Source organism: Prosopis cineraria, unplaced genomic scaffold (genome assembly GCF_029017545.1).
Source record: "Prosopis cineraria cultivar Desert tree isolate PC_DT_omini unplaced genomic scaffold, ASM2901754v1 PC2, whole genome shotgun sequence".
Taxonomy (NCBI): domain Eukaryota; kingdom Viridiplantae; phylum Streptophyta; class Magnoliopsida; order Fabales; family Fabaceae; genus Prosopis; species Prosopis cineraria.
This window is the reverse complement of record NW_026555333.1, coordinates 3,085,915-3,109,315: the sequence shown is the minus strand read 5'-3', so window position 1 is coordinate 3,109,315 and position 23,401 is coordinate 3,085,915. Positions and strand designations below refer to the sequence as shown.

At 33.3% G+C, this 23,401-nt stretch overlaps 1 protein-coding gene across 4 annotated transcripts; it reads left to right on the top strand.

Annotated features, from left to right (window-relative positions):
* Positions 1 to 201: 201 nt before the first annotated feature.
* Positions 202 to 19,649, top strand: LOC129303270 (sister chromatid cohesion protein PDS5 homolog B). 4 transcript variants are annotated; one of them, XM_054942467.1, is made up of 28 exons: positions 202 to 391; positions 1,155 to 1,424; positions 1,557 to 1,738; positions 2,264 to 2,384; positions 3,596 to 3,820; positions 3,950 to 4,166; positions 4,285 to 4,430; positions 4,553 to 4,710; positions 4,809 to 4,958; positions 5,035 to 5,083; positions 7,842 to 8,030; positions 8,566 to 8,745; positions 9,222 to 9,361; positions 9,778 to 9,898; positions 10,557 to 10,697; positions 10,793 to 10,870; positions 11,777 to 11,913; positions 12,403 to 12,520; positions 13,393 to 13,527; positions 15,035 to 15,228; positions 15,326 to 15,473; positions 15,557 to 15,691; positions 15,815 to 15,907; positions 16,002 to 16,457; positions 17,155 to 17,201; positions 18,544 to 18,644; positions 19,139 to 19,221; positions 19,358 to 19,649. In XM_054942467.1, exons 1-28 carry the CDS (start codon positions 296 to 298, stop codon positions 19,382 to 19,384), a joined length of 4,137 nt encoding a protein of 1,378 aa, XP_054798442.1. In that variant the 5' UTR covers positions 202 to 295; the 3' UTR covers positions 19,385 to 19,649. The 4 variants fall into 4 exon arrangements, 3 of the variants coding, with proteins under 3 accessions (XP_054798442.1, XP_054798443.1, XP_054798441.1); XM_054942468.1 differs by having other exon boundaries at positions 17,152 to 17,201; positions 19,139 to 19,209; XM_054942466.1 differs by having other exon boundaries at positions 17,152 to 17,201.
* The last annotated feature ends 3,752 nt before the right edge of the window (positions 19,650 to 23,401 follow it).

Here is a 23,401-nt window from a genome sequence, read left to right as displayed (position 1 = left end):
TAAAATTAATTTAAAAGTAAGTAATTATTTTATTAAGAGATAAAATTTAATTAAAAATATTTTTTATTTTTTAAATAAAAGGAGTATATAGTATATAATTCTTTGATGTTCCTACCGCCAAAAAGAGCCCAAATGGAGGCGCGTCATAGCCACGCTGATGCAAGAGGCGGGAGACTTCCGCACTCGAAAACAAATCAAACGCATAAACCGCGCTCCCCTTTCGCCGTTTCACATGCTTCACACACACGCAGACCCCAAATTATCCGATTTTGGTTAACTGATCGTTGCCGCTTCCATGGACCAAGCCGTGCTGCAGCTCATCTCCGAAATTGGAGCTCGTCTCGGCCAGCGAAGTCGTCCTTCGAAGGATTTCATTGTCAAATCCCTGCGAGTAAGCGTTACCCTCCTCCGCCCCCCGGTTCCTTTCTCATGTTTTGTTTTCAGTAACCGGTCCATCACATGACAACTCTCCACCTGTTTTAAAGCTTCACTAAGATGGCTCACATTATCAGACTAATATGAAAGTGTTTTTTTTTTCCCCTGGTGAATGCTAATTGTCGATATTGATGAATTTAGAGAAGGGAGCTGGCTTCCAGTTGGACCTATAGTAGGCTTTACAAGTTGGACCTATAAATTTTGCGTTCCATGTTGTTCATAGAAAGTGGGGAAGTGAATCTTTGCGGGGACAATAATTTTCAGGCCCTCTAATTCTTCGAAGTAGAACACCTGTTAAGAATATAACTGTATGTGTATTCCCCTTCTATTTAGCCCATTTGCGGTGTGTTTTGGCGTCATCATGTTGTCTCTGCATCCTGTGCATGGCCAAAGAGCGCGACCAGATAATGTAATGTAGGTTCTCTTGCATCTGCCGTCTCCACGTGTTACCAAAGAAAGAATCGGTTGAATTTCAGTCTCAGCTCTCAAGTGGTTATAATTAATCGAGTGGTTTGCAAATTTTTGATGTTGTCTTGCTGTCTTCGGGGAGTGGGGGCTGGAGAGACGCATGTTCTACATTTAATAAGTTGTGCTGTTCATGGTCATTTCAGACACTAAAATAGTTTGCTGGAATTCTGTCTTATCATTTGCTTCAAGGTACACGTGATCTAATATTTTGTATGCTGACCGTGATCCTATTATTACAAACTCTCGTGCAGCAAGCTGTAAGTGCATTGTCTCAGTTAGAACAGTTCTCTCTAATTGAATCCGCTAATGAAGCACAAGCTAATAATAAACAGAAAGAAGCTCTCAGAAAGCAGGAAGCTGCCCAAAATCGAGTAGCTTCCTTAAAGACCCTTGAACACGTGATCATTTGCGATCTGCTTCAACATGCAGATAAAGATGTTAGACTTCTAGTTGCTATATGTGTCACTGAAATTTTTAGGATCAGGGCACCAGAACCACCTTTTGAGGACAAAGATTTAAAGGTAACCATCATACAGAACATAACTGGGAGTTTTTTTAGCTCTCTCTTTTTCTCGTGTTTAGTTTTTGACAGCACTTGGGTGCCTGTACTATGTTTACTTCTATACTGATTTGAGAGACATGTTTTAATTCAGGGTGTGTTTAAACTTATCATTAGCACTTTTGCGGATCTAGCTGATACCTCAAGTCCACTCTTTTCAAAAAGGGTGAAGATATTGGAAACTGTGGCTCGGTTAAAATGCTGTGTGATCATGCTGGATATTGATTCTGAAGCTTTGATTGTCGAGATGTTCAAAATTTTTTTCTCTGTTGCAAGGTTAATACCCATCCTCTTTTGTGGCTAAAAATGTGTTCCTTTGTTTTTGTGTTATTTGATTGGACAAATTCATCAGTATTTAGTCCTGTGTTTTAACAACTCATATTATCTCAACAAGGACTTTAAAACAGAAGTCTTGGTTTAGGTAATTGCAAATGCACTTATGTGATGCTTTTTTATAAGTAAAACCATGGGCAATTGTGTCCAATATTTTGCATGCAAGAAATATGCTTGTGTTGTAATTTCTCTAGGTTATATTGTATTGATTCCCATAGAAATGGAAATCTCTCAACTTCTGTTAGATTCATTGTAGGTTTATCAATTTTAAGCTTTCACTCATTTCTTTGTACGTTTTCCATCAGCCCTAATCATATTGTTAAGTTCAGACTGGGACATCAGTTTTTAAGGCAATGCTTTACTTGACTGTAGTTATTACTTTTGGTTGAGTAGTCAGCCCCCTATTTTTTCATTAGCATTTTTTATGACAATAATGACATAATACATTTCATCCCCCCCTTTTTTCAGAGATGACCACCATGCGAGTTTGAGAGATGCTATGTCTTCTATCATGATTGATATATTAAACGTAGGAGCTTCTCAGCAACTCTTGGAGGTGATATTACAAAATCTTGTAAAGGGAAGAAAAGTAAGGCCCCTATTAATTGTGTGCTTATATATATATATAATATTATGTTTTAATCTTTTTTTATTTACTTTTCAAAGTCTTATATAAAGAAGTTGAGGTTAAATGTCTCGTAATTTTTTTGTAATGTAAAATTATATTTTCCCCCAATGCGCTGACAAGAATATTGATGATCATCCATACGCAAAGCGAATGTTATGCATTGTTTTCTGGTCAATTTGCGTGATGCATGTCATTTATATTCGTTTTAGATATATAGCATCTTGAAGGTTATAAATCTGAAGGTTAGGAGGTTGGAGTCTGCTGTTTCCTCTAAAGTGTATTTTTCTTAATTTATCTACAAAATTAATTCTGCTTCATCAATGGGAATTCTTCCAGGAAGCAAGTACATATATTTTTCTTATTTAACAATCAGTGAGAAAATAAGTGCTGGAATTCGATAATTTGATGCTTCAATTATTCAGTCTGATTGCTATAATAGTGCTAGCGGCCATCTCATCCAACTGTACCTTCTCTAACTCTTTATAACTAGCTACAGTAACTTAGCTAACTTTCTCCCGCATTCCCCAAGTTGGAGCCGTACAAATCCATGGTCCTCCAAGCTACAGTAATGTTGCTGTCTCCCAAGTGTTTTTGTCAGAATATTAGCTTGTTGCTCTTTTGTTTGAACATTTTTCATCATGTTGGCAAAAAAGGCAAGCTGCTATGGGTTTAAAGCTGAAATCATCTCTCCTGATGTAATGAGTTCAATGTGTATAAATACCAAGTTAACTGAGCATCATTTGATATTTGTCAAGCAAAGATTTCTATTTAATCTACCTAATGTGAATTAATTTCTAGAACCTCTCTCATGCATGTGACTATTATTTTCAATTGCCCTCAAAATTTTCTTTCTCAAATAAGCATAAGCATGCATACATGTATCTACATATCATATAAATTTATGGAAAGTTGCACTTGCACTATTTGTAAGCCATAAACAGTGAGATTTACCTTAAACTTTGTGCTAAGCATGGCCCTACAGTCTACTTGCTTGTTATACCTGGAAGAATTGAATACTGGACAGAGTAAAATTGCTGAAATGCTTATTTTATCAAGATAGATTTATGACATTTTACTTTTATTGCTTGGAATAACACTGGTGTGGTGTTTTCTATCAAAGAAAACTGTACTGGCCTTAAAGTTCCACTTAGCTCTTTCTGAATGAATTACAGGATGCAACCTGTGCTGCTTCTCAACTAGCTGCATTGGTCATCAGTTGTGCAGATGAGAAAGAGCTGAAGCCCCTTGTTTGTTGGTTTTTAACTTCTTGCATAAATGACAGAGATGCTGTAAGCTCTGGGCTGAAAGAATTTTACCATGAAATAATTTTTAAAATATTCCAATGTGCTCCTGAGATGCTTCTTGCTGTCATTCCAAGCTTGATCAGAGAGTTATTGGTATATTCACTTTTACCCTTTATAGTTTAAATGCTATAATGGTTGAATCAAAAAAGTGATTGAAATTGATATTTTCTTTTAGAAATGTATCTCTTCTCACATTTATTGCATCTAAGATCCTGTTTACAGGCTGATCAGGTAGATGTTCGGATACAAGCTGTTAATTTGGTTGGAAAGCTTTTTGCACTTCCAGAACATCATGCCGCACAGAAGTATCATGATCTTTTTGTGGAATTTTTGAAGAGATTTTCTGATAAGTCTGTGGATGTTAGAATTAGTGCCTTGCATTGTGCTAAAGCTATTTATGTGGCAAATCCATCTGGAAGAGAATTTCATGAAATTATATGTAAGCTCCTTAGAACTTGTCATTGGGATAATTCTATTTTTAGGATGCTTTGCCTCCTGATTTATAGTTCCCTCATGATATCTTGCAAGTGACTCATGGCATCTTTTATATTGAGCAGCTGCTGTTGAAGATCGATTACTAGACTTTGATGATAGAGTAAGAATGCAGGCAATTCTTGTTGCCTGTGATCTTTCCAAGTCAAACTTGCAACTTGTACCATCCAAACTAATATCTCAAGTCACCGAAAGAATTCGGGATAAAAAGGCATGTGCTTTTAATGCTTTTGCCTATTGAATGACATGACAGAAGTCTAGAAATTTAACATCTTTTTTCTAAGATATCTCTTCTCTTCTTTCTCTTGATATGTTTTTTCTAATCATTTCCAGATATCTGTCAGAAAGATGGCCTTGCAAAAGCTTATGGAAGTATATCAAGACTACTGTAGGAAGTGTTGTGAAGGCAGCATGACAACTAGCGATCACTTTGAAGAGATTCCATGTAAAATTTTGATGCTTTACTTTGATAAAGATTGTAAGGAGTTCAGGTCAGCTTATCTACTCTGTATTGCCAGTTGAAGCAAACCAAGAGTTCTTTTGATGACATCAGACTTGATAAAATTTATTCTATGTTAAATTGTTTCAGTTCACACAGCATGGAATTAGTTCTCGCTGATGATTTATTTCCAGAGCATCTTTCCGTTGAGGAAAGGGCAAATCACTGGATACACATATTTTCTCTTTTCAGCCCTCTTCATGAAAAGGCATTGCATACTATTTTATCTCAAAAGAGAAGGTAGGGGTATTGAAAGCTATGAATATGATGAAAGGAGATTAGTGGATTATTTGTTACAAGTCTTTCCTGTTTTCAGGTTGCAAAGTGAGATTAAAAACTATTTGGCTTTGCGGAAGCAATTGAAGGTACCAAAATTGAGTTATTTTTTTAATCATAACTTGGTGAAGCCTTTTCATCAACTTAGCAATATATAAGATGAGGAAGTCTTTTCATTCTTTCAGATTCTATTTATGCCATTTTCTATTCCTTGAACAACTATGCATTGGTTTTAAAGTTGGCCTTCCATGAAAATAAGCTTTGTTACATAGTAAAAATTGAATGCTATCTGGTTTTTCATGGAAACTTCTTGGTAATACATTATGGTTGCATGGTCTTGTGAACATATTTGATTGTTGAAGTTGGACAGAAACTGTGGGTAGAAGTTGAAAGCATAGCTCAGTGGCTTCAAAGTTTGTGTGTTTGATTTATTGCGTGTGCTTGAGTATAATGTTATGGACCAGTTTTCTCATTAAAGGTAGGGTACTAATTTTCCTTCCTTAGAAGGTAACGAAGGTTGCTAAAGAAGTTTTGGGAGAATCAAAAGGTTTTGGTCTAAGAGATAAAGAGTCTTGGTGGTGGAATGATAATGTATAGGAAAAAGTCAAACATAGGGAATGTTTTAAAGCGTTCCATTTGTGCAATAATGATGAAAATTGGGAAAGGTGTCATATGATTAAGAAGGAAACTATGCAAGCTGTGAGTGAAGATGCTAAAGCATTTGAAGAGCTTTACAATGGTCTTGAAACAAAGAATGGAGAATGAAAAATTTATAAGATTGTTAAAAGTAGGGAAAGAAAATTGAGAGATCTGGAATAGATAAGTTGCATAAAGGATGAAGAGGGAAGAGTTTTGATCATAGATGGTTATGTTAAAGACAAACAGGATACTTACTTTTCAAAACTTTTCAATGATAGAGGGGGTTCGTCTAGTAACTTGGAGGATTTAGTAATTTGTGAAAAATAAAATTTGTCATTCTATCAAAGGATACGAGATAGTGAGATAAAGGAAGTTCTTAAGAAAATAGCAAATGGTAGAGTCAATGGACCTGATTGTATTCCTATTGAAATGTGAAAATATTAAGGTGAAGGGGGGTGCGATGGCTAACTAAGTTGTTTAATGAGATCTCATAGTCCAAGAAAATGCCTAAGAAATAAGGAGAAGCATCTAAGTTCCTATTTACAAAAAATAAAAGGGATATTCAAAATTATGCAAACTATAGATGGGTTAAACTTATAGTCATACACTGAAATTGTGGAAAAGAGTAATTAAGCATAGATTGAGATTGGAGATTGATATTTCTGTGAATTAATTTGGCTTTATGCCGGATAGAGTGATTACAAAAGCAATTTATCTACTTTATCTATGCAAATATAAAGATTTATACATCGTTTTCATTTATTTGGAAAAAATTTATAATCATGTATTGAGAGAAGTACTTTGAAAAGCTTTGGACAAGTAAAATCTCTGGATTGCTTATATTAAAGCTATACAAAACATGTATGAGGGGGCAACAACTTGTATAAGAACGTTTGGCAGTGAAATAAAAGACTTTTCTATAAGGATTGGACTACATTAGGAATCATCTTCGAGTCCTTATTTTTTTTGTTTGAGCTAAATATTTCGACTGAGCATGTTCAAGAGGAAATCCTCAAATGCATGTTTTTTGCGGATAATATAGTTCTTATTTTAAAGATAAGAGAAGAGATTAATTGTAAACTAGAGTTACAGAGGACATTGGAGTCAAAAGGTTTCAGCCTGAGTATGAATAAGATATAATAGTTGTATTGTAATTTTGATAAGAGGCCAGTCAGTAATAATTTGAAAGTGAAATTGGGAGATCAGATTGTATCTTAAGTGAAAAAGTTTAGATATTTGGGAGTTATTATTCAACATGATGGAGAAATTAACGAGGATGTTGCATATAAGATAAAAGCTAAGTAGTTTAATTGGAGTAAGGTTAAAGAAGCTAATTTGTGATCAAAAGATGCCTAATAAACTTAAAGGGAAGTTTTATCAAATTGCTATAAGATTATCTTTGTTATATGTTAGTGAATGTTGAGCTTTAGCGAGACAACAAGAGCATAAAGTTAAAGTAATAAAGGGGAGAATGTTGAGATGGATGTACAGGCATACACGTAAAGATAAAATCCGAAATGAGTATATATGAGAAAAAGTGGACGTAGCATCTATTGAGCAAAAAATGGTAGAAAATCGTTTAAGATGAATTAGACATGTACAAAGAAGACCGCGAGAGGCACCAGTGAGAAAAATGAAATGACTAATTTTAAGCTCTGTTAAGAATAGTAGAGGAAAGCTAAGGAGAATACTTATGAAAGTTGTTCATTGAGACATTTTAATTAACATTCTCAAAAGCTTGGTAAATGATAGAGCACAATGATGTTGTATAATCTATATGGCTAACCCCATCTAGTGGGATAAAACTTGTTGAAAAATATTAGCATCTTGGTTACCTTCTTTTCATTGGATGATTTAGTAATTTTCCTAAATTTAAAGATGTTTTAATAGTCTTTTCTTCTTGGTTTTCCTTACACATTATTGTCCTTTTGTTTTCTTTGGCTTGTATCTCCCCCCTCTCCTTCTGCTCTCGCGAGTGCGCACACATGCAGACATTTTCCTCTTTGGTGGCATTATTTTCTTCACTAACTTCTTACTTATCAAATAAAGGAGTTTGTTTGTGCATGCTGTATAGTCTCCTATGTATATTTTAAATGATATCTTATTTGTAGAAGATAAATTGGTTTTAACATGTTGCAAATTTATCTTTGTGCTTTCTGACCATGAATTGATATCCGGGAAATAATGGAGTTTATATCTGCTTTTCAGGAAAATTGGTCTGAAGATTTACAGAAGACTATTGAAAATATATTCACAAAAATGGCCTCATTTTTTCCAGACCCCCCTAAAGCAGAAGAGTGGTTACATAAAGTGAACCAACTTAAAGATAATAATATATTTAACTCGCTCGAACAAATGTTGGAGGAGCAGACTTTTGCAACCAGAAAAATTATCCAGGTATGTTTTTGTTTAGAGGGGGAGGGCTTAGTGGTGTTCGTATCACACATTCACCATTTTGGCCTTGATATTATTTGAATCTGTTCCCTTTTCTTGTGTGAGGAAGTGCGTACCATGCATTATTCTGTTCCTCATTTTGGCACACGGCCTATCATTCTTCCATAACTTAGGTGGCAGATAAATGACTGTGTTTTCTTTTCCATGGCAAGTAAATTCTGTGATGATGATAGGAGCTGGATAAACTGATGTTATTGAAAGTGGTTTAGGCATGTTTTGCATGAACTTTGACTGCATCTGTATCTTACATTAAATCTACGAGAAACTAGTGATGCATATGATAGCTCACTTTTGGGATACGTAACCTCTTTCTAATGAGGATAATTGATGTGGGGTTTTGAAGACCTGGCAATAAATCTTTTGCCATGTTACCGTGTAAGATCTTTCATGTATATCATTTCCCGAGTGATGTAACTCATCTTTTTATAGTTGTCCATTGTTTCTGATTTTATATGACCCTTATTTTGTTTTCTCTCAGGATATGCTTCTGAGAATGGTTGCGGAGAGCAATCCATATTTTGAGTTTCTACGTTCACTCTTCTCTAAATGTTCATACAACATTTTCAGCTCAGAGCACGTCCATTATATTTTAGATTATATTTCCAATTCCACAGTTGGAAACAGGCGCTTCGAGGATTCTTCTGTAAAGCTTCTCCTGGTAACAGAACTTACTGCTTAGTGGATATTTATGGTGCATTCTTTTTGGTGCCAAGAACCTCTTGATTTCAATGCATACAAGAAGTGCTGGCCCTAGAGAATGTATAGCTAGCTCTACCAAATTTGATGCACCTGTTTTTTACGAGTAATCATTACGAGATGAATTACGTCAATCTAAGATTGTTTATGATGGAAAATCTTCTTTCCTCCTTTCTTTTGAGGATTTGGTGAGAATGGTACTTTTGACCATCTGCTTATTGAGTTTCTTATTAATGAACTAACCATACCTGAAAAAAAAAAAGGTTTTTCTCCTTTAAATATAAGAGTTGAGAGCATTCTATGTTAATTGTTAATATGGCTACTATTTGTCGTCTCCCTTTGATTGAGAAATTGACCAAAGCTTGCCACACACGTGATCATATAATTATTGTTTGATGCGGATTCCATTTGATAAATCGTTCTGTCAATTTCAACTAGGCCATTGTGAGAACTTTTCCTGCAATCCTGAAAGACTCCGAAGAGCAGTTCCAAAAGTTGGTGGAACAGAAGAGCGCAGTTAATGACAAGCTGATTGAGGTCTTAGCAAAAGCGGGCTCTCACATTTCGATCAAACTCAGGTCACCTCTGCTTCTGCTTTGTGCTTGTATAGATGTCAAACCCATGTTTCTGGCAAGCATCATAACATCTACGGTTTTAATAAAATTCACCATTAGTTGCCCTTTCTCATCGTTTCCTGATAATCAAAATGGTGGGCTTTGAAGATTAGTACCTAAATGAGTGATGGATTCGGACTCAATTTAATCAGCTGCCCAGCAAAAAACCATCTAAATGTAGTAAGAAGTAGTTGAAGAGGAAATTCTTCCCATGGAAACAAAAGGAGCATACAAAAAACAAAAAACAAAAAAAACGGCTTAACTAACATGAAAACCGTGGCCCAGTTCCATCCAAGGATCTCACAATAGTTTCCTCTTAAATGTCTGACTAGTGTTTGACTTCTGTTTTGGTTTAGCCTCATTTTGTTTTTGGTTTACAGTGATATTTACCCATTTCTCCAAAAAATGTGCCTGGAGGGCACTCGCACACAGGCTAAATTTGCTATATTGGCAATGGCTGCTTTGAGTTCTGATCAATCATTTTTCTCAGATCTGTATCAGGTACCGTTATTTGACGGGATATGAATCCTCTTATTTTTATATTTTTTTAGCGAGAAAATAACTATTTTAATATAATTCATGTGTTAGTTATCTTGATTGAAATATCGTGAACTGTAAAATTATTATTTTTCTTTAAAAATATGACTTACAAAAAGATATTTCTCAATGTTTTATTTTTTTTCATGTTTGAAGCAATTAACTTAATTTATTCTAAAATCTTGCTTAGTTTTAGCATAGTTGTTAGTGTAATGTTGATTAAATATATATTTATTGAGATTTCCGTTGTATGCTTTAATTAATTGAGGATATTCTATATAAAACGAGTTCATATGTGCCTTTTTTAATTTTAAGGGGAGTGTCGTGAAATTTTTTATAATAAGGAACAGGGTTTGGTAATTGAGTCATATTTTTTAGGGGATGAAAAAATAAATGGTACCAAATTCTTATATAAAAACGGCGCTCATGTCATGAGTCTTGCTCTCGCTTCCAGTGTTGCTGCATGTTACAATGCTTGGCTCATTAGAAGGTCATGTTTGTCATTCATATTTGATGGGCCCGGTTATGACAAGCATAACCTTGTGTTTATATTTTATAATTTATATGAACTCTTCTTAGTAGTGAAGATTGCCCTGATCCCCCTGTCTCTTTTGCTTTACAGGAACTTATTATTTCTCTTTATAGCCAGCGCAATCTTCCAACAGTTTTGCAGTCTTTGGGATGCATTGCACAATACTCTATTTCAACTTTTGACACTCGAGATGCGGAAATTACAAAATATATTTCTCATAAGATTATTCAAGTAAATTCGACGCTCTTGCTTGTTTGATTTTATTATGCGGGGACAAGTTTGACGTGGGGGGGTTTCTCTGACTGGCTAGTTATTTTTCTGTTTAGGCGGAGCACTTGGATGACGTTCACAATGCAACATCGTCTGATGGTTCATTTGGGTGTAGCGATCCCTCCCAATTGAAGGTTAGTATGAGAGATCAGATACTGCATTTGAATTCGGTATTCAGCAATTCCATCCAATAAAGCTGCAGGTACAAATGTCAAAAAGAAGGAAAAAGAAATAATGCCGTGATATCACATTATGTTTTTGCTTGTTGCTAAAATTAGGCGGGTCCATGGGTTCCATGAAGTCTATAGAATAAGTTCGGCTGTTCACAATTCGTAAATAGTATGATTATAAATTTTAAATTGAACATTGATAATTAGTAATCTCTATCTCTCTATATCTATATATATAACCCAAATGTGACCCCTATTTTAGATAGACATTGAAGTGAGTTGTATTATTTATAACATAGTGTGTCGTCTTATAAATGTTATATATCTAGAGTAAACTAAATATATAGATAGATTTGTAGGAAGTCGCTTTGTGAATTTGACTTATAAATGACATTCTAATTTGAGATATTTTACTAGTCTAATACTTTATATTTTGTCCTTTTCTACCATTATATTTTATTTCTTTTTTTTTTGTTTAATTTAGTTTTATGGGACCATGAGCTGGATCAAATTAATTTCTACCTTACGCAATTTTCAACCTTTGCTTGTTTATTTTTGCATGTCATCACAACTTCCCGTGCAACGCCAGGTTCATAATTATAGTTTCACTTAGTGCGCTTGCATAAGTAACGATATACAGTAACTGGGCTCATATTGATTATATATAAATGTATCTGTCTATATATACATGTATAAGATAAGTTTCAACTTGCAACTGTTTTTCTTTCTCAATGATAAGTTTTTCTAAACCTGCTTGAGATAAAATCTGAGGGAGCTCAAACAAATGTTAGTGTTATTTCTCAACTAGATGCTGCAAATTTGTTATCCTTCACAACGGCTATGCAATCATTCTAACACGTATTAATGCAGGTTTATGGACTAAAAACACTAGTAAAGAGTTATCTGCCAGAGCAAGGGAACTGTGTAAGACGAGATTTTATTGGTTTGTTGGACATTTTGTTAAGAATGTTGCAGCACAGTGATCGTTATGTCGGTTCGAATTCTAGGTATGACTGATAAACTAATTGTTTTCACTCTTCCGTTTTTGCCTAATTTTTTTGTATGCGCAAGTTATAGATATCTTTACTTGGTATCAAACAGAAGAAGAGGGTGTAGTCTTCTCTTTAATAGGACTCTGATGCATTTACAAATGAAGAGAGCCCATATTTAGAGGTTCACGGAATAAGAGAATTTGCACTATTACCCCTAGAGCTAAGTGGAATGTATAATAGTGCCCCAAGGATTCAACTTATGTACAATAGGCTGAATATATAAAATAATAATAAGGAAAACGCGCTTTAAACGGTTACAATGTTTTTTCTTTTCCTTATAAAACTGATAATTGTCCGGATACCTGGAAACGTGACATATGGGCACATAAAATGCCAAATGAAATATCTGCAAAAAGTTGTCTGGTTGTGTGTTATGTACTAGCTGTTTGGATGTGCATCTTGAAACTTGATTGATTAATTCTGCCTGGCGAAACTTGTTTGTAGTGAAAGTGACGGGGCTTGTATCAGATTAGTTGCTGCAAAGTCAATTCTCCGGCTGTCTAGGAGGTGGGATCATCATATTTCTCCAGAGATTTTTCGCTTCACTATTTTGAATGCAAAGGTATGTTCATTCGACTTTGCATTTCACTTAAATCATCTGGTAAAGAAAGTAGAGGTAGAAATACTGTTGATTTAACTAATGGTCTCTGATGGTCAAATCAGAATATATTATTTGAGGGACCAATCACAATAGTAATTTTAGCTTAGCTTGAAATACTCAAGAGGGATAATTTATATTGTAAATTTTAAACTGTGTGTGTTGAAGAAATTTTGGAGTTTTGAAATTTTCGCTGTTAGCAAATGATGGTCGGCGTGGTAGTTTCGAGTAGCACCACAAAGTGCATTTGTTATGTCAGAGTCCTGTGTCCATTTTTATTATCTTTGATTTCAAGTTTTATTTTACCACTGCTGCTAAGAATTTTTTAAAATATCGTTGATCTTGTTTCTATCAATTTGGGTATTATTTTTAAAATCCACTTCACTTTTTCGTGATACCATTTTCGAATATATACCTTTTAAACAATTATTATTATTATAGATTTTTTCCTTAGTTTATTCTGTTTTGGTTAGTCGTTTCTTTTTAGCTTATATTTTGTTGCAATATTTTTTTTCATATTTGTTCAATCAAATTCAAAACAAAACATAGAGAATCTTTTCTACGATCTGAATTAAGGCCTATATCGAAAGCCAGGGAAATGTAAAATACTACGTTTGCAGAACAGGAAAAAGTTTGAAAATTTCTTTTCACCATGAAAAAATGTAGAAAATTTCCGTTTGAAGGAAGCAAACATCTGCAATTCCTTTTGGTGCCCATTCATTATTCTTTTTGCGGCTCAACCACTTACTATTATTTGTTCATCGATGATTGGTTCACTCTTTTTCATTAACGTAGTTGATTATATCAGTTTTTAATGGTCCGCTTTCATGTTTCAGGACTCGTCATCTTCTATTAGGAGATCATTTCTAAATAAAATACATAAAATGTTCAAGGAGCGTAAGCTACCTATTAGATATGCATGCGCTTTTCCATTGGCCATGATGGATGGGATTGAGGATCTGCAATGTCATGTAGGTTTGCCTTTGACTGTGTAAATGATTATCTTTTCTGTAAATTTAGCTAGTGGCAACTTGGATTTGCTTTTGTCCTAATGACTGTAAATGAAGGAAAAAGCAGAGCGTCATCCCTGAACCCAAGCCCTACATTCCATGTGCTAATGAGACATGAAACGATGTTACCTTGGAGCTTTTGAAGTGTTTATTTTTGAACATAGTTTCTCATTTTCCTCTAAACATTTTTAGTGAGACAAATTTTAACTCAAACTCATTAGAAAACAACTGCACAAGTTTGTTACGCCTGTTGTTACATCCTAGCTTAGAAACTCCTGCACCAATCGTAGATTTCTACAATGCACAGCAGGACATTTTTTATTCATAGTTCCAAGTTCCTTCGTTTCGCCAACACATTCTGCGTATTTCATTTCTACGACCTCCCTTTCTTGAATGTCTCTTTCTTCCCACCAGGTATGCATGAGGTCATTCTCCTTTCCAGTCCATGATAAATCACCTTCGAGCACCCATCTGCTTTAAGCCAATGAGTTGGGATTATCATAAGAATGTTTTTTTAGAAAGGGTTGTATAAATGTCGTAGAAGCAGACCTCATTACCAGCTAAGCTCCTTGATATCTTCTTATCAGGTCCCATACTGCACAACACTTGATGATAAGTATAGCTCAAATGCTTGCTTAAGGGAAATATTTGTTTACATTCACCACCATGGCCAATCTCCCGCCTTTCCAGTCACTCTTACAGGAACTTTTTGTATGTTGCCTTACATAAATTGGCTAAGCCAGCATTTTACATAGACTAGAGGGTGTTCTACTTCTATTTTCATTATTTTACTTTTCTTGTTTCTTTTTACATCTTTCTTTTAATCGCCTAAATCCCAATGTACTTGAGTCTATTTTGTCAGCTTATTACTCTTGGTAGCACAACCATAAGCACTATCATGTTCATTTATAGATTTTTTGACATCCACGCTTTACGTTGCTTGGGGGCATTTCTCACTTCTGGCATGTCGTGTCTGTTCTCCATTGTTTGTTGATATGTTTGAAAGTTATTGTTCAAATTTGTATTTCCCTACGTGTCTTAAAATGAGAGCCTTTGAATTCATTTTAACTTTCTGTCATTTTTCAGTTACATTAAAATTTACGAGTTTCTATATCATGCTGAAAGGAAGTAAAAGTTTCTCTCTTGGGTAATAAGAGAAATTGGAGTGCGTTTCAGACTTTATTTTTCATATTTGTATTTATACAGAATAATGATGTGTTAACCTTAGATAAATGTCCGGAAGCTAATGGAGGAACAAACAATTATAAGCTTTCAAAGTTTGTTTCATAGTTGGGCCAAGCAAACACTCCCTAATTAGATGAATGTGGAATATTATTTCTTCATCATAACTTCAGAAAAAAGCTCACAATTTTTTTGTAATTGTTCTGTCTTCCCTGTTGAATTTTTTCTGAACTAACTTACTTTTCTATGTTTTTACTGATAATGCTACTAATACTGTTCATTTCAGAGCTCTAAATTTTTGGCAGAATTTATCAAGGATTACAGCATAGTAGCTCGAACACGGCAACTTTCATCTGTGCAAGGGGCAGTTTTTGGTTATCCAGCATACGTTGTAGTCTTTCTGATTCATGTACTTTCTCGTGATACTGGCTTTCCATCTGAAGGCTGTCAAGATGAACAATTGTGTGCTGACCTCTGTAGGTAATGCATCCTTTATCCTGGCACGTTTCAGTTGTACTAATTATGGCACATGAATGAGTCTAAAAGTTGGTGATATATGGAATCTGCTCCTTTGCAGTCCGCTGTATATTTTTATGCAGGCATTAGTCAATTCAAGTATTGTTGATGGAGACCAGGACCTTGTAAATGATGCTGTATTATATCTGTTTAGTATTTTACGGGCTATCAGAAAAGCTGAGGATGCTGTCAATGTGCAGATGACTCCTGTAAAATACTTTTAATATTTTCCCCATTAATCAATTCCTATCTCAGCTGTGTTACATGCTTATTGTGGTTCATAAAATTGCAGAAGCTGCATATGCTGGCTGACATTGGCATATTCATTTTAAATGCATTAAAACACGGTGAAATTTCTGCATCACAAGCTCCTGGACAAATTTTGCTGCCTTCATCGTTATATAAAATGAGTTTTGCTAAGAACAATGTGAGATTTCTAGAGAACTTGTCTTATATTCACAAAAAAACAACAACATTTTTGTACTGTTTATGCAGGCTTATTATGTGACTTTTATAACAAGTTTTTATGTGATTTATTTGTGAACTGCAGGCTAATCCCAGAAAGACCTATTTTGATGAAAGCTTTCTGAGCTGCGTCTTGCAAAAGCTTAGATCATATGTCCCTCAGGCATGTGTTCAGAAGGTATGTTTTACGTGGCCACCATAGGCTTCAAATATTCCTTCATTTTTGTTTATAAATATAATTTTCACATGTATGCTTTTCTCCCTGTTATCAGCCTCTTAGAACTCTTAAATATAGTCGCAAGTGTCAAGAGGATGTTCCAAAGTGCAATCTTAACACACACATTACATCCAATTTGGCATCTAACGAACCAGATGATTTGTTATGGAGGGAAAAGACACATGTGAGAACCGTAAGATCTAATATCCCTCCAGGGAAAAGGGGGGGAAATGTTGTGTCTTCCATTAACCCTGGGCCAGTTGGTTTGCATGAGTGTTCTACAATTCATTGGCAAAAGAATATTGCATCTGAACCTTTTGAAAGAACTCTGGAAGGGAACCGACTTTCATCTTGTGGTTCTGTGAGTTCTCTGGTTGAATCACGCGTTTCAACCCGCAAGTCAAAAAGGACCGCAGCTTCTTTCCTAGAGAATGCTGTGAGAAGTGGAAAATATACTGGTCAACCTTCCAAGCGCCCCAGAACCAATCTCAATGATTCTCGTGGCACAAAGGTTTGTTGGAAATTCATTCAAATGTCAAAAGGTTAGATAAATGAATAATATTTGTGATATTTGTATTTTACTGGCAATATTTCAAATGATGGAAGATTAGTCTGAAAGCGGCAAAAATAGCTTTTGTAACAATGTTGGCTTCCTATATCATTTATTCGAGCATGAAGGACTATGAAGCCTGAGTACTTTTAAATTTGAGTCTTAGAGCCATATCCATACCAGTATATACTGTGTAGTATTTGGGTATTCCAGATTAAGTATTATGTAATAATTTTTTGTAGTTTGGTTTCAATGCATATTGGTTAAATTGTAATTTTGCTTACAAATTTTTAACTCTTAATCTTTGAGATCTGAAATTAAATATATTTGGTATCATTTATCATTGTGGCTAACTTTGTTGAAGTTAGACTTTAAGATTAGAATAAGAAACTTATATTTCTATTTTGATTTATTATATATAATACATGTTCATTATCTAATTTAATTTGGTAGGAATTGTCATGCATTGTAAGATATTCTTTATTTAATTTAAGCACCTCATATCTCATACCTCAACGTGCACCTTAACCTTCATCTGTAATGTATGTCTTCGTTTGAGATTTGGTTTGTGTCTCTTTTAATATTACTGCGTCAGTGTGTTGCTTAAAGATGTTCATGTATTGAAACGAATGAATGACAATGACAATTTTCTTAGAAGGAAGATGTACTGGCAGACTGTTCAAATCAATGTCACTTGTGGCACTGGTGAGTTGAGGTTCTGAACTTTTACTTCCTTGTCAATTTGTTCATTTTTAGGAACGAGCTTACAAATCAGTGTATCCTCTTAGTGTTCATTTTGTCTTGCTCATTGCGTGGTGTTATATTGATAAAATGTAATGCAAAACCCATTTCGAAATACTTGATTAAAAGAACAGAATTCTTCAATGGCTGACACTAATGTTGCGAGTGATAATTGACATTGTGAGCTAGAACTAAATCCTGGGAAAAAAAAAAGATCTTCCCCATAAGTATTTCATGAACATTGATTAAGCTTCTTTTCTTTGCTTTTTAATATTTACGGTCTTGGTTATTATCCTATAGTTCTTTATATTTCTGCTCTTCACTTCCTCTTTCTGTTCTTGACTTCTTGCCTTAGCTAGTGAAGTTATTAGATTTCACATGCTTGTCATTGATTTCCGTTTAGCTAACAAGTTAAATGCAGAGCAGAGGCATATCATCAATTATTCACCTTGACTTTGGCTTATTATCTTTCATAAAGAGACGCTTCACCAAACAAACTATAGCATGCTTTGTTTGTCCCCTTCACCCCACACTACTGGACACTTACCAAGTGTTCATTGAGTTTGATTTCTGCTATTTGCATTTATGCATTCTCGTTATCTGTCTGTGAGATTTAGGGCCTGTTTGGATAACTCTAAAAAATATATTCAAATCATATTTGGAATGTGCTTTTGCCAAATTCAATAAATAATTGGATCCCTCAAGTGAACTTTTGCCAAGTGTAAACTGAAAATCAAATATACACTTAATCTTCGATACCTTCCTCTGTTATTCTCAGCGTAGATAATTTTATAGTTTTAATACTTGTAGCACTGCACTATTAGTTGCATACTCCTCACAAATCTCTGGTGCTCGCTACATGATATCATGTGAAAAATTACCATATCCGTAGAAACTTTTAAACATGATTATGATCGTTGACTTGTTTTGTATTATAATTATGGGCACAACTGGATTTGATGCCGTATATGGTTGGGAGGACTCTTTAATTTGGTTTAGAACTTTGGTGGGCATGGTAAGGACATGCCTCTTCACTGAAATCTGGCTGCTAAATAACATTTTGCTGGAGTTTACAGTACTACTGTTCCCATTTATCTGCACTTTCGCGCTAGTGTTGGCGTCTGGTGCAACTTTTGATGATCTTTTTTTCTTAGATTATTGTTATGCCTTTTTTTAATTATTATTATTATGCCTTGAGGCCTTTTGCTATTAAATCCTGACATTTTCCTTCAGTGTGTCATATTCTAGTGTCTCTCTCTCTCTCTCGGGGCCTGTTTCACATGGGAATGCCTATTTCATTTTGCAGTGACCCCGGCAAACACTCTCGCCGTGTCAGGATAAAGAAAGCTAACGCCACAACAGGAGGCAGAGTAACCAACGAGGGAACATCACTTAACCACGAAAATGGTGGGTAATTTAGCCAATGAAGTTTTGGAGGAAATAATGATTGGTACACTCCAATATGTGGAATGATTGCAATTTTCTTACTATCGTGATATCCTCTACTTTAAGTATGAGATGACAAAAAGCATAATGTAAAGTGCAGATGCATTGATTTTCCTTTCATCAAGATCATGAGAAGCCTTCATTCATGCACATGGATACGTATATGCATATTTACTATAGTATCAGCTCATGGAGTTCGTGTTCACATCGTAATTGTAAAACGCTACCAACTTAGAAGGGCGCGTTTAATTTCAATTATACCTTAAAAGTCATCTAGAGCATTGCTCTCGGGTATCCTGCCCTAGGCGCCCCACCCCCCTCTCTTCCTTTTTTTTTTTTTTTTTTTGGGTTAATGTTACACAGCAAAGTAAATCAAGTCAAATTAGTTTCCTGTTCCCACGATTTTTTTAATCATCCAGAAATTCTTATAATGATGCCGAAATGTCTTTTTGCAGCAAATGAGAATAGAAGGGGAAAATCTACAGGGACTTCAGAGTCAGAAGTTGTAAATACAAATGAAAAGGCTGTGAGTCCCTCGGTATCTTTATTTTGCCTCTAGTAAAACCAGTGTTTTCATGGAAATCTTAACCTGCGAGGGCGCTTGCGGCTTGTCTGCCTTTGCTTTCTTGGATGTTGGCTCTGTTTGAAATGATGAAATCCATTCTTATTTGCAGGTATCCCGATCAAGACAAAAAAGATAGACTACGATTTTTGAGAAGCTAACTTTGGCGACCTTTTTTACTATGTTGATAGTAGTCATTTCTGTTTTAGGCCTCCTTAAGTTCTGTAAATTATAAGGGCCTGCCTTGTTATAACGAGAGGCTTTAAATCACTTAGGTTACCTTTTTGTGGCAGGGGCAACGAGAGCTTTATGGTTTGGTTGCTTTCTATATGAATGCTTCTTGTTACACATTCTTTGGAAATGTTCTATTAATTTTACGCATTTTATAATAGCCAATTATGTAATCATGTATATCACTAAAATTGGCAATATAATTTTATTTTAAGAGAATTACATTGAAATTACACAAGTAAATTAATTATTATAAGTTTTATTGACAACTGAGTTAGATTGTATTAACAACATAATTAGTCGTTAATAGACTTTACAATGATTAATTTTCATTGGCAATATAATTTCATTTTAAGAGAATTACATTGAAATCATACACAAGTAAATTAATTATTATAAGTTTTATTGATAATTGAGTCAAACTGTATTAGCAACACAATTAATTAATGGATTTTATACTGATTAATTTTTTTTATGTGGAATTTGATTATAATTCTTCCTTTCATTTTTAAATGTTATTTGGGTATATGAATTAGGTTGGGTAGACTGCCAACTCGAAATCCAACTTCTAAAAGCTTTGGGTTCAATGTTTGAATTTGAGGCCTACTTTGCCTAAACTAAACTAATGCAAATTAGTTGCACTTAGTCGTTTGGGCTATTTTGATAAGAGCTAAGAATACAGGTTGCTTGTTTAAGTTTTTTTTTATAAAAGGCTTAGATTTAAAAAATTAAAAATTTTTAATATAATATTGGGCTTCTAAGCTTGAATTTGTTAGGTCTTTTGAAATTAGGTATGGATGATCTAAAGGCTCACCTTTTGTTTTACCCATAAGAAGTATTTTTAATTTTTGAATTACATTTAGATTTTTAAATATAGAGAATGACAAATAAAACCTTCTGAAATATAGGAAAATGGCAATTTGGCCCTACAAAATATCATAATGCTTTCTAAGTTTCAAGAGATTTAATTGTTATTAAACTTTTTGATAAAATAAAAAATATCTTTTAATTTAAAAGAATGTAATAGTTTTTTTATTCACAATTTTAGTTTTGAAATTTATAACTTTAGTTTATCAATTAATTAAAATAGTTTAAATATTTACAATTTTTTTATCATTTTTCTTTAATCAATAAAGTATAACAAAGTTTGTTTTGTTTACAATTTTGACTCTAGAATTCACAACTTTGGTTTAGTAAAGGATTAAAGTGGTTTAGGCATTCACAACTTTCTCTTACTATTTTTTTTAATTAGCAAATTGAAACAAAAATTTTTTTGTTTACAACTTTAGTTTTAAAATTTATAAATTTGGTTCAATAAATGACTAAAGTGGTTTAAACATTCACAATTTTCTCTCACCATTGCTCTTCACTTTTTTAAATTAAGGAGTATTTTTGTCATTTTATCAAAATTTTAATGATAATTACATTCTTTAGGATTTAAAAGATATTATCACATTTCATATAATTAATTTGTCATTTTCTTATTTGAGAGGGATTTATTTGTCATTCTTCCTTTAATACACACACACACACACACTTGTATTTTAAAATTAGAATTGTATTAATTATTTTTAATTGTTGAATATTATAATTTATATTTTAGAGAAAGGATATATAATTTTATAATTCAAAAAATTAAATTTTAAGAATTTAAAAATAAAAAATAAAAAAAACTTATGGACTTGACCTTGAGCTCAATTAATAAAGACCAAGCTTAATTATATGAAATATTAGAATTTTTTTTAACTAAAGGGAGACTTGTTTCTTTGCTTGTAGGCTTGTACATTCATCACGGAATAAATACATAAACAAAATATTTTTATTAAAAAAGATATATATATTTAGTATTCGATAATATCTTGAATAAAATTATTTCTAACAAAATAATACATATGTAAACATTAAAAATATGTATACGAAACCAAAAGAATCATTGAGGTTATGTTGATGCCAAAAGTAATACAATATGACCAAAGAAGTTGGCTAATAATCAATTTTTTGAAAATCAATTAAGTTATCGAGCCGGTTAAAATAGGTGTTCAAGGTTCATTAATTAACAACTGAAGCAAAATTAATCCATGTTTTATTTTATTTATTAAAGTATCATATAGAAAATGACTAATAAATTTTGCTTGTTATTTAACATATTATGTAAGAAATAAATTTATAATTACTAAAAAATATGCTCCTTCTATTAAAAAATGTATATTTTTTAAAAGTTGAATGTCCAAAATTATAAGGCATTTTTAATTTTTTAAAGTGTAATAATTATCTTTTTTCAAAAGTGCTCCCATTGAATAAATTACTTTATTTTTTTAAGGTAAAACACCCTATTAAATAAGAGTAAATATAAAAAAATAAAGTTAATTTAAAGACACGTAACTACTTTATTAAAAGTAAAATTTGATTAAAAAAGTCATATATTTTTAAATAGAGGGAGTATGCAGTATAATAATAATAATGAGATGAGAAAACTTGTTTAACCAACCAATTTAATGTCAAATAAAAAAAAAACCCAATTAGGTGGGCTAGGCTGTTGTTTTATTTGGAAATTTTTATTGAATGAGATGAGATTATATAACTTTTAACATTTTGAGCTTCTAGGATGCGTTTATTTTGGCGTTTGTTTGTTTTTCAATGTATGCAAATACCAAAAGCTATCCACATTTCATTTAGATGTACATGGTGCGGATGAATTTATTGTTGATGATGAAATTGTTGCTACAAAATGAGATTTAAATATTATTAAAAAATTAAAATTATATTGTATTTTTAAATTGTGAACACGTGTTTCAATTTAAGATTATAAAATTTTATTGTGCTACATTTCTAATAAAGAGATACCTGGTTTTATTATTAAACTTTAATTTAATTTTGTGTTGGATCAGCAAAAAGTTTTGATTTTCCTACCTTGAGATTTTTTTTTTAAATTCCTGCGACCTCAGGAGTTAATTATAAATACAAGTATATATTTTTCTAATGTATTTTTTAAATTGTCACTGTTAATTTTCATCTTTTTTTATCTAGTCTAATGTGTTAGTAAATAGGGAAAATTTCATTTTAAAACACCTTGACCAAATATAATAAAAAAGAAGGCCCTTTACATTCTAAAATTTTATTTCAAACCAGGGGTAATGAAATGAAATTAAAATATTGAGGGAAATAACAAGATTGACCTTTTTTAAATTAAAAAAAATCTTTAGATTCCCTTTTCTTCACTCTCTCTGTCCAAAAACACTCTCTCACTCTAATTCATACTGAGAAGAAGTTGCAAAGAGATCGATCCCCAAGGGACCTGTTGCTTACCGCAAGTGTACGGATCGTAACAAGTAATATAATGAAAGTAAAGTATCATTCCCTCGAGGATTTATTCAAAAACAATGATCAAGCAAAAGACTAAGTAAATTTGATCAAGCTGAGCTACACAAAATTACGTGAAAATGATTTTGCAAATGAAATTAACTCTAGAAAAAAAAAAGAAAAGTGAGTGATTCACAAACTTCCAACACAATTTAAGACCTAGGATTAATTGTCCCCCTTACATTTCATAACATCAAAATTACCTCCTCTCATAAATGCTTTTAATGAAAATAAGTGCTAACCTAGAGTTCTAAAAATACTTGGACAAGCTCTCTCAAGTCATGAACAAGGATTTAGTTAAATTAATTGTCCAATCTCTTGTTACAATTAATAAAACTCAATTTTAAACACCAACCCTAATGTGGCTACGCAAGGCTAGCAAGTATATCTCTATCTTACTAACAAAACCATCTATTCAACATGCAAATATCAAGTTCTTACATAATTTTACCCAAGTTCTACACTCAACCTAGCCCTCTCAAGTATCAATTAAGTGAACCCAACATCTAAATGGTGGCCAATCAAGTAGAAGCATTAAGGAAAGAGTAAAATAAACACATATATA

Bases quoted from the DNA above. Each gene is read 5' to 3' on its own strand.
- LOC129303270 (XM_054942466.1), top strand. From the start codon at position 296: ATGGACCAAGCCGTGCTGCAGCTCATCTCCGAAATTGGAGCTCGTCTC. The intron at 3,821-3,949 runs GTATATTCACTT...TCCTGTTTACAG, and splicing joins GCTTGATCAGAGAGTTATTG to GCTGATCAGGTAGATGTTCG. The intron at 13,528-15,034 runs GTAGGTTTGCCT...TGTTCATTTCAG, and splicing joins TTGAGGATCTGCAATGTCAT to AGCTCTAAATTTTTGGCAGA.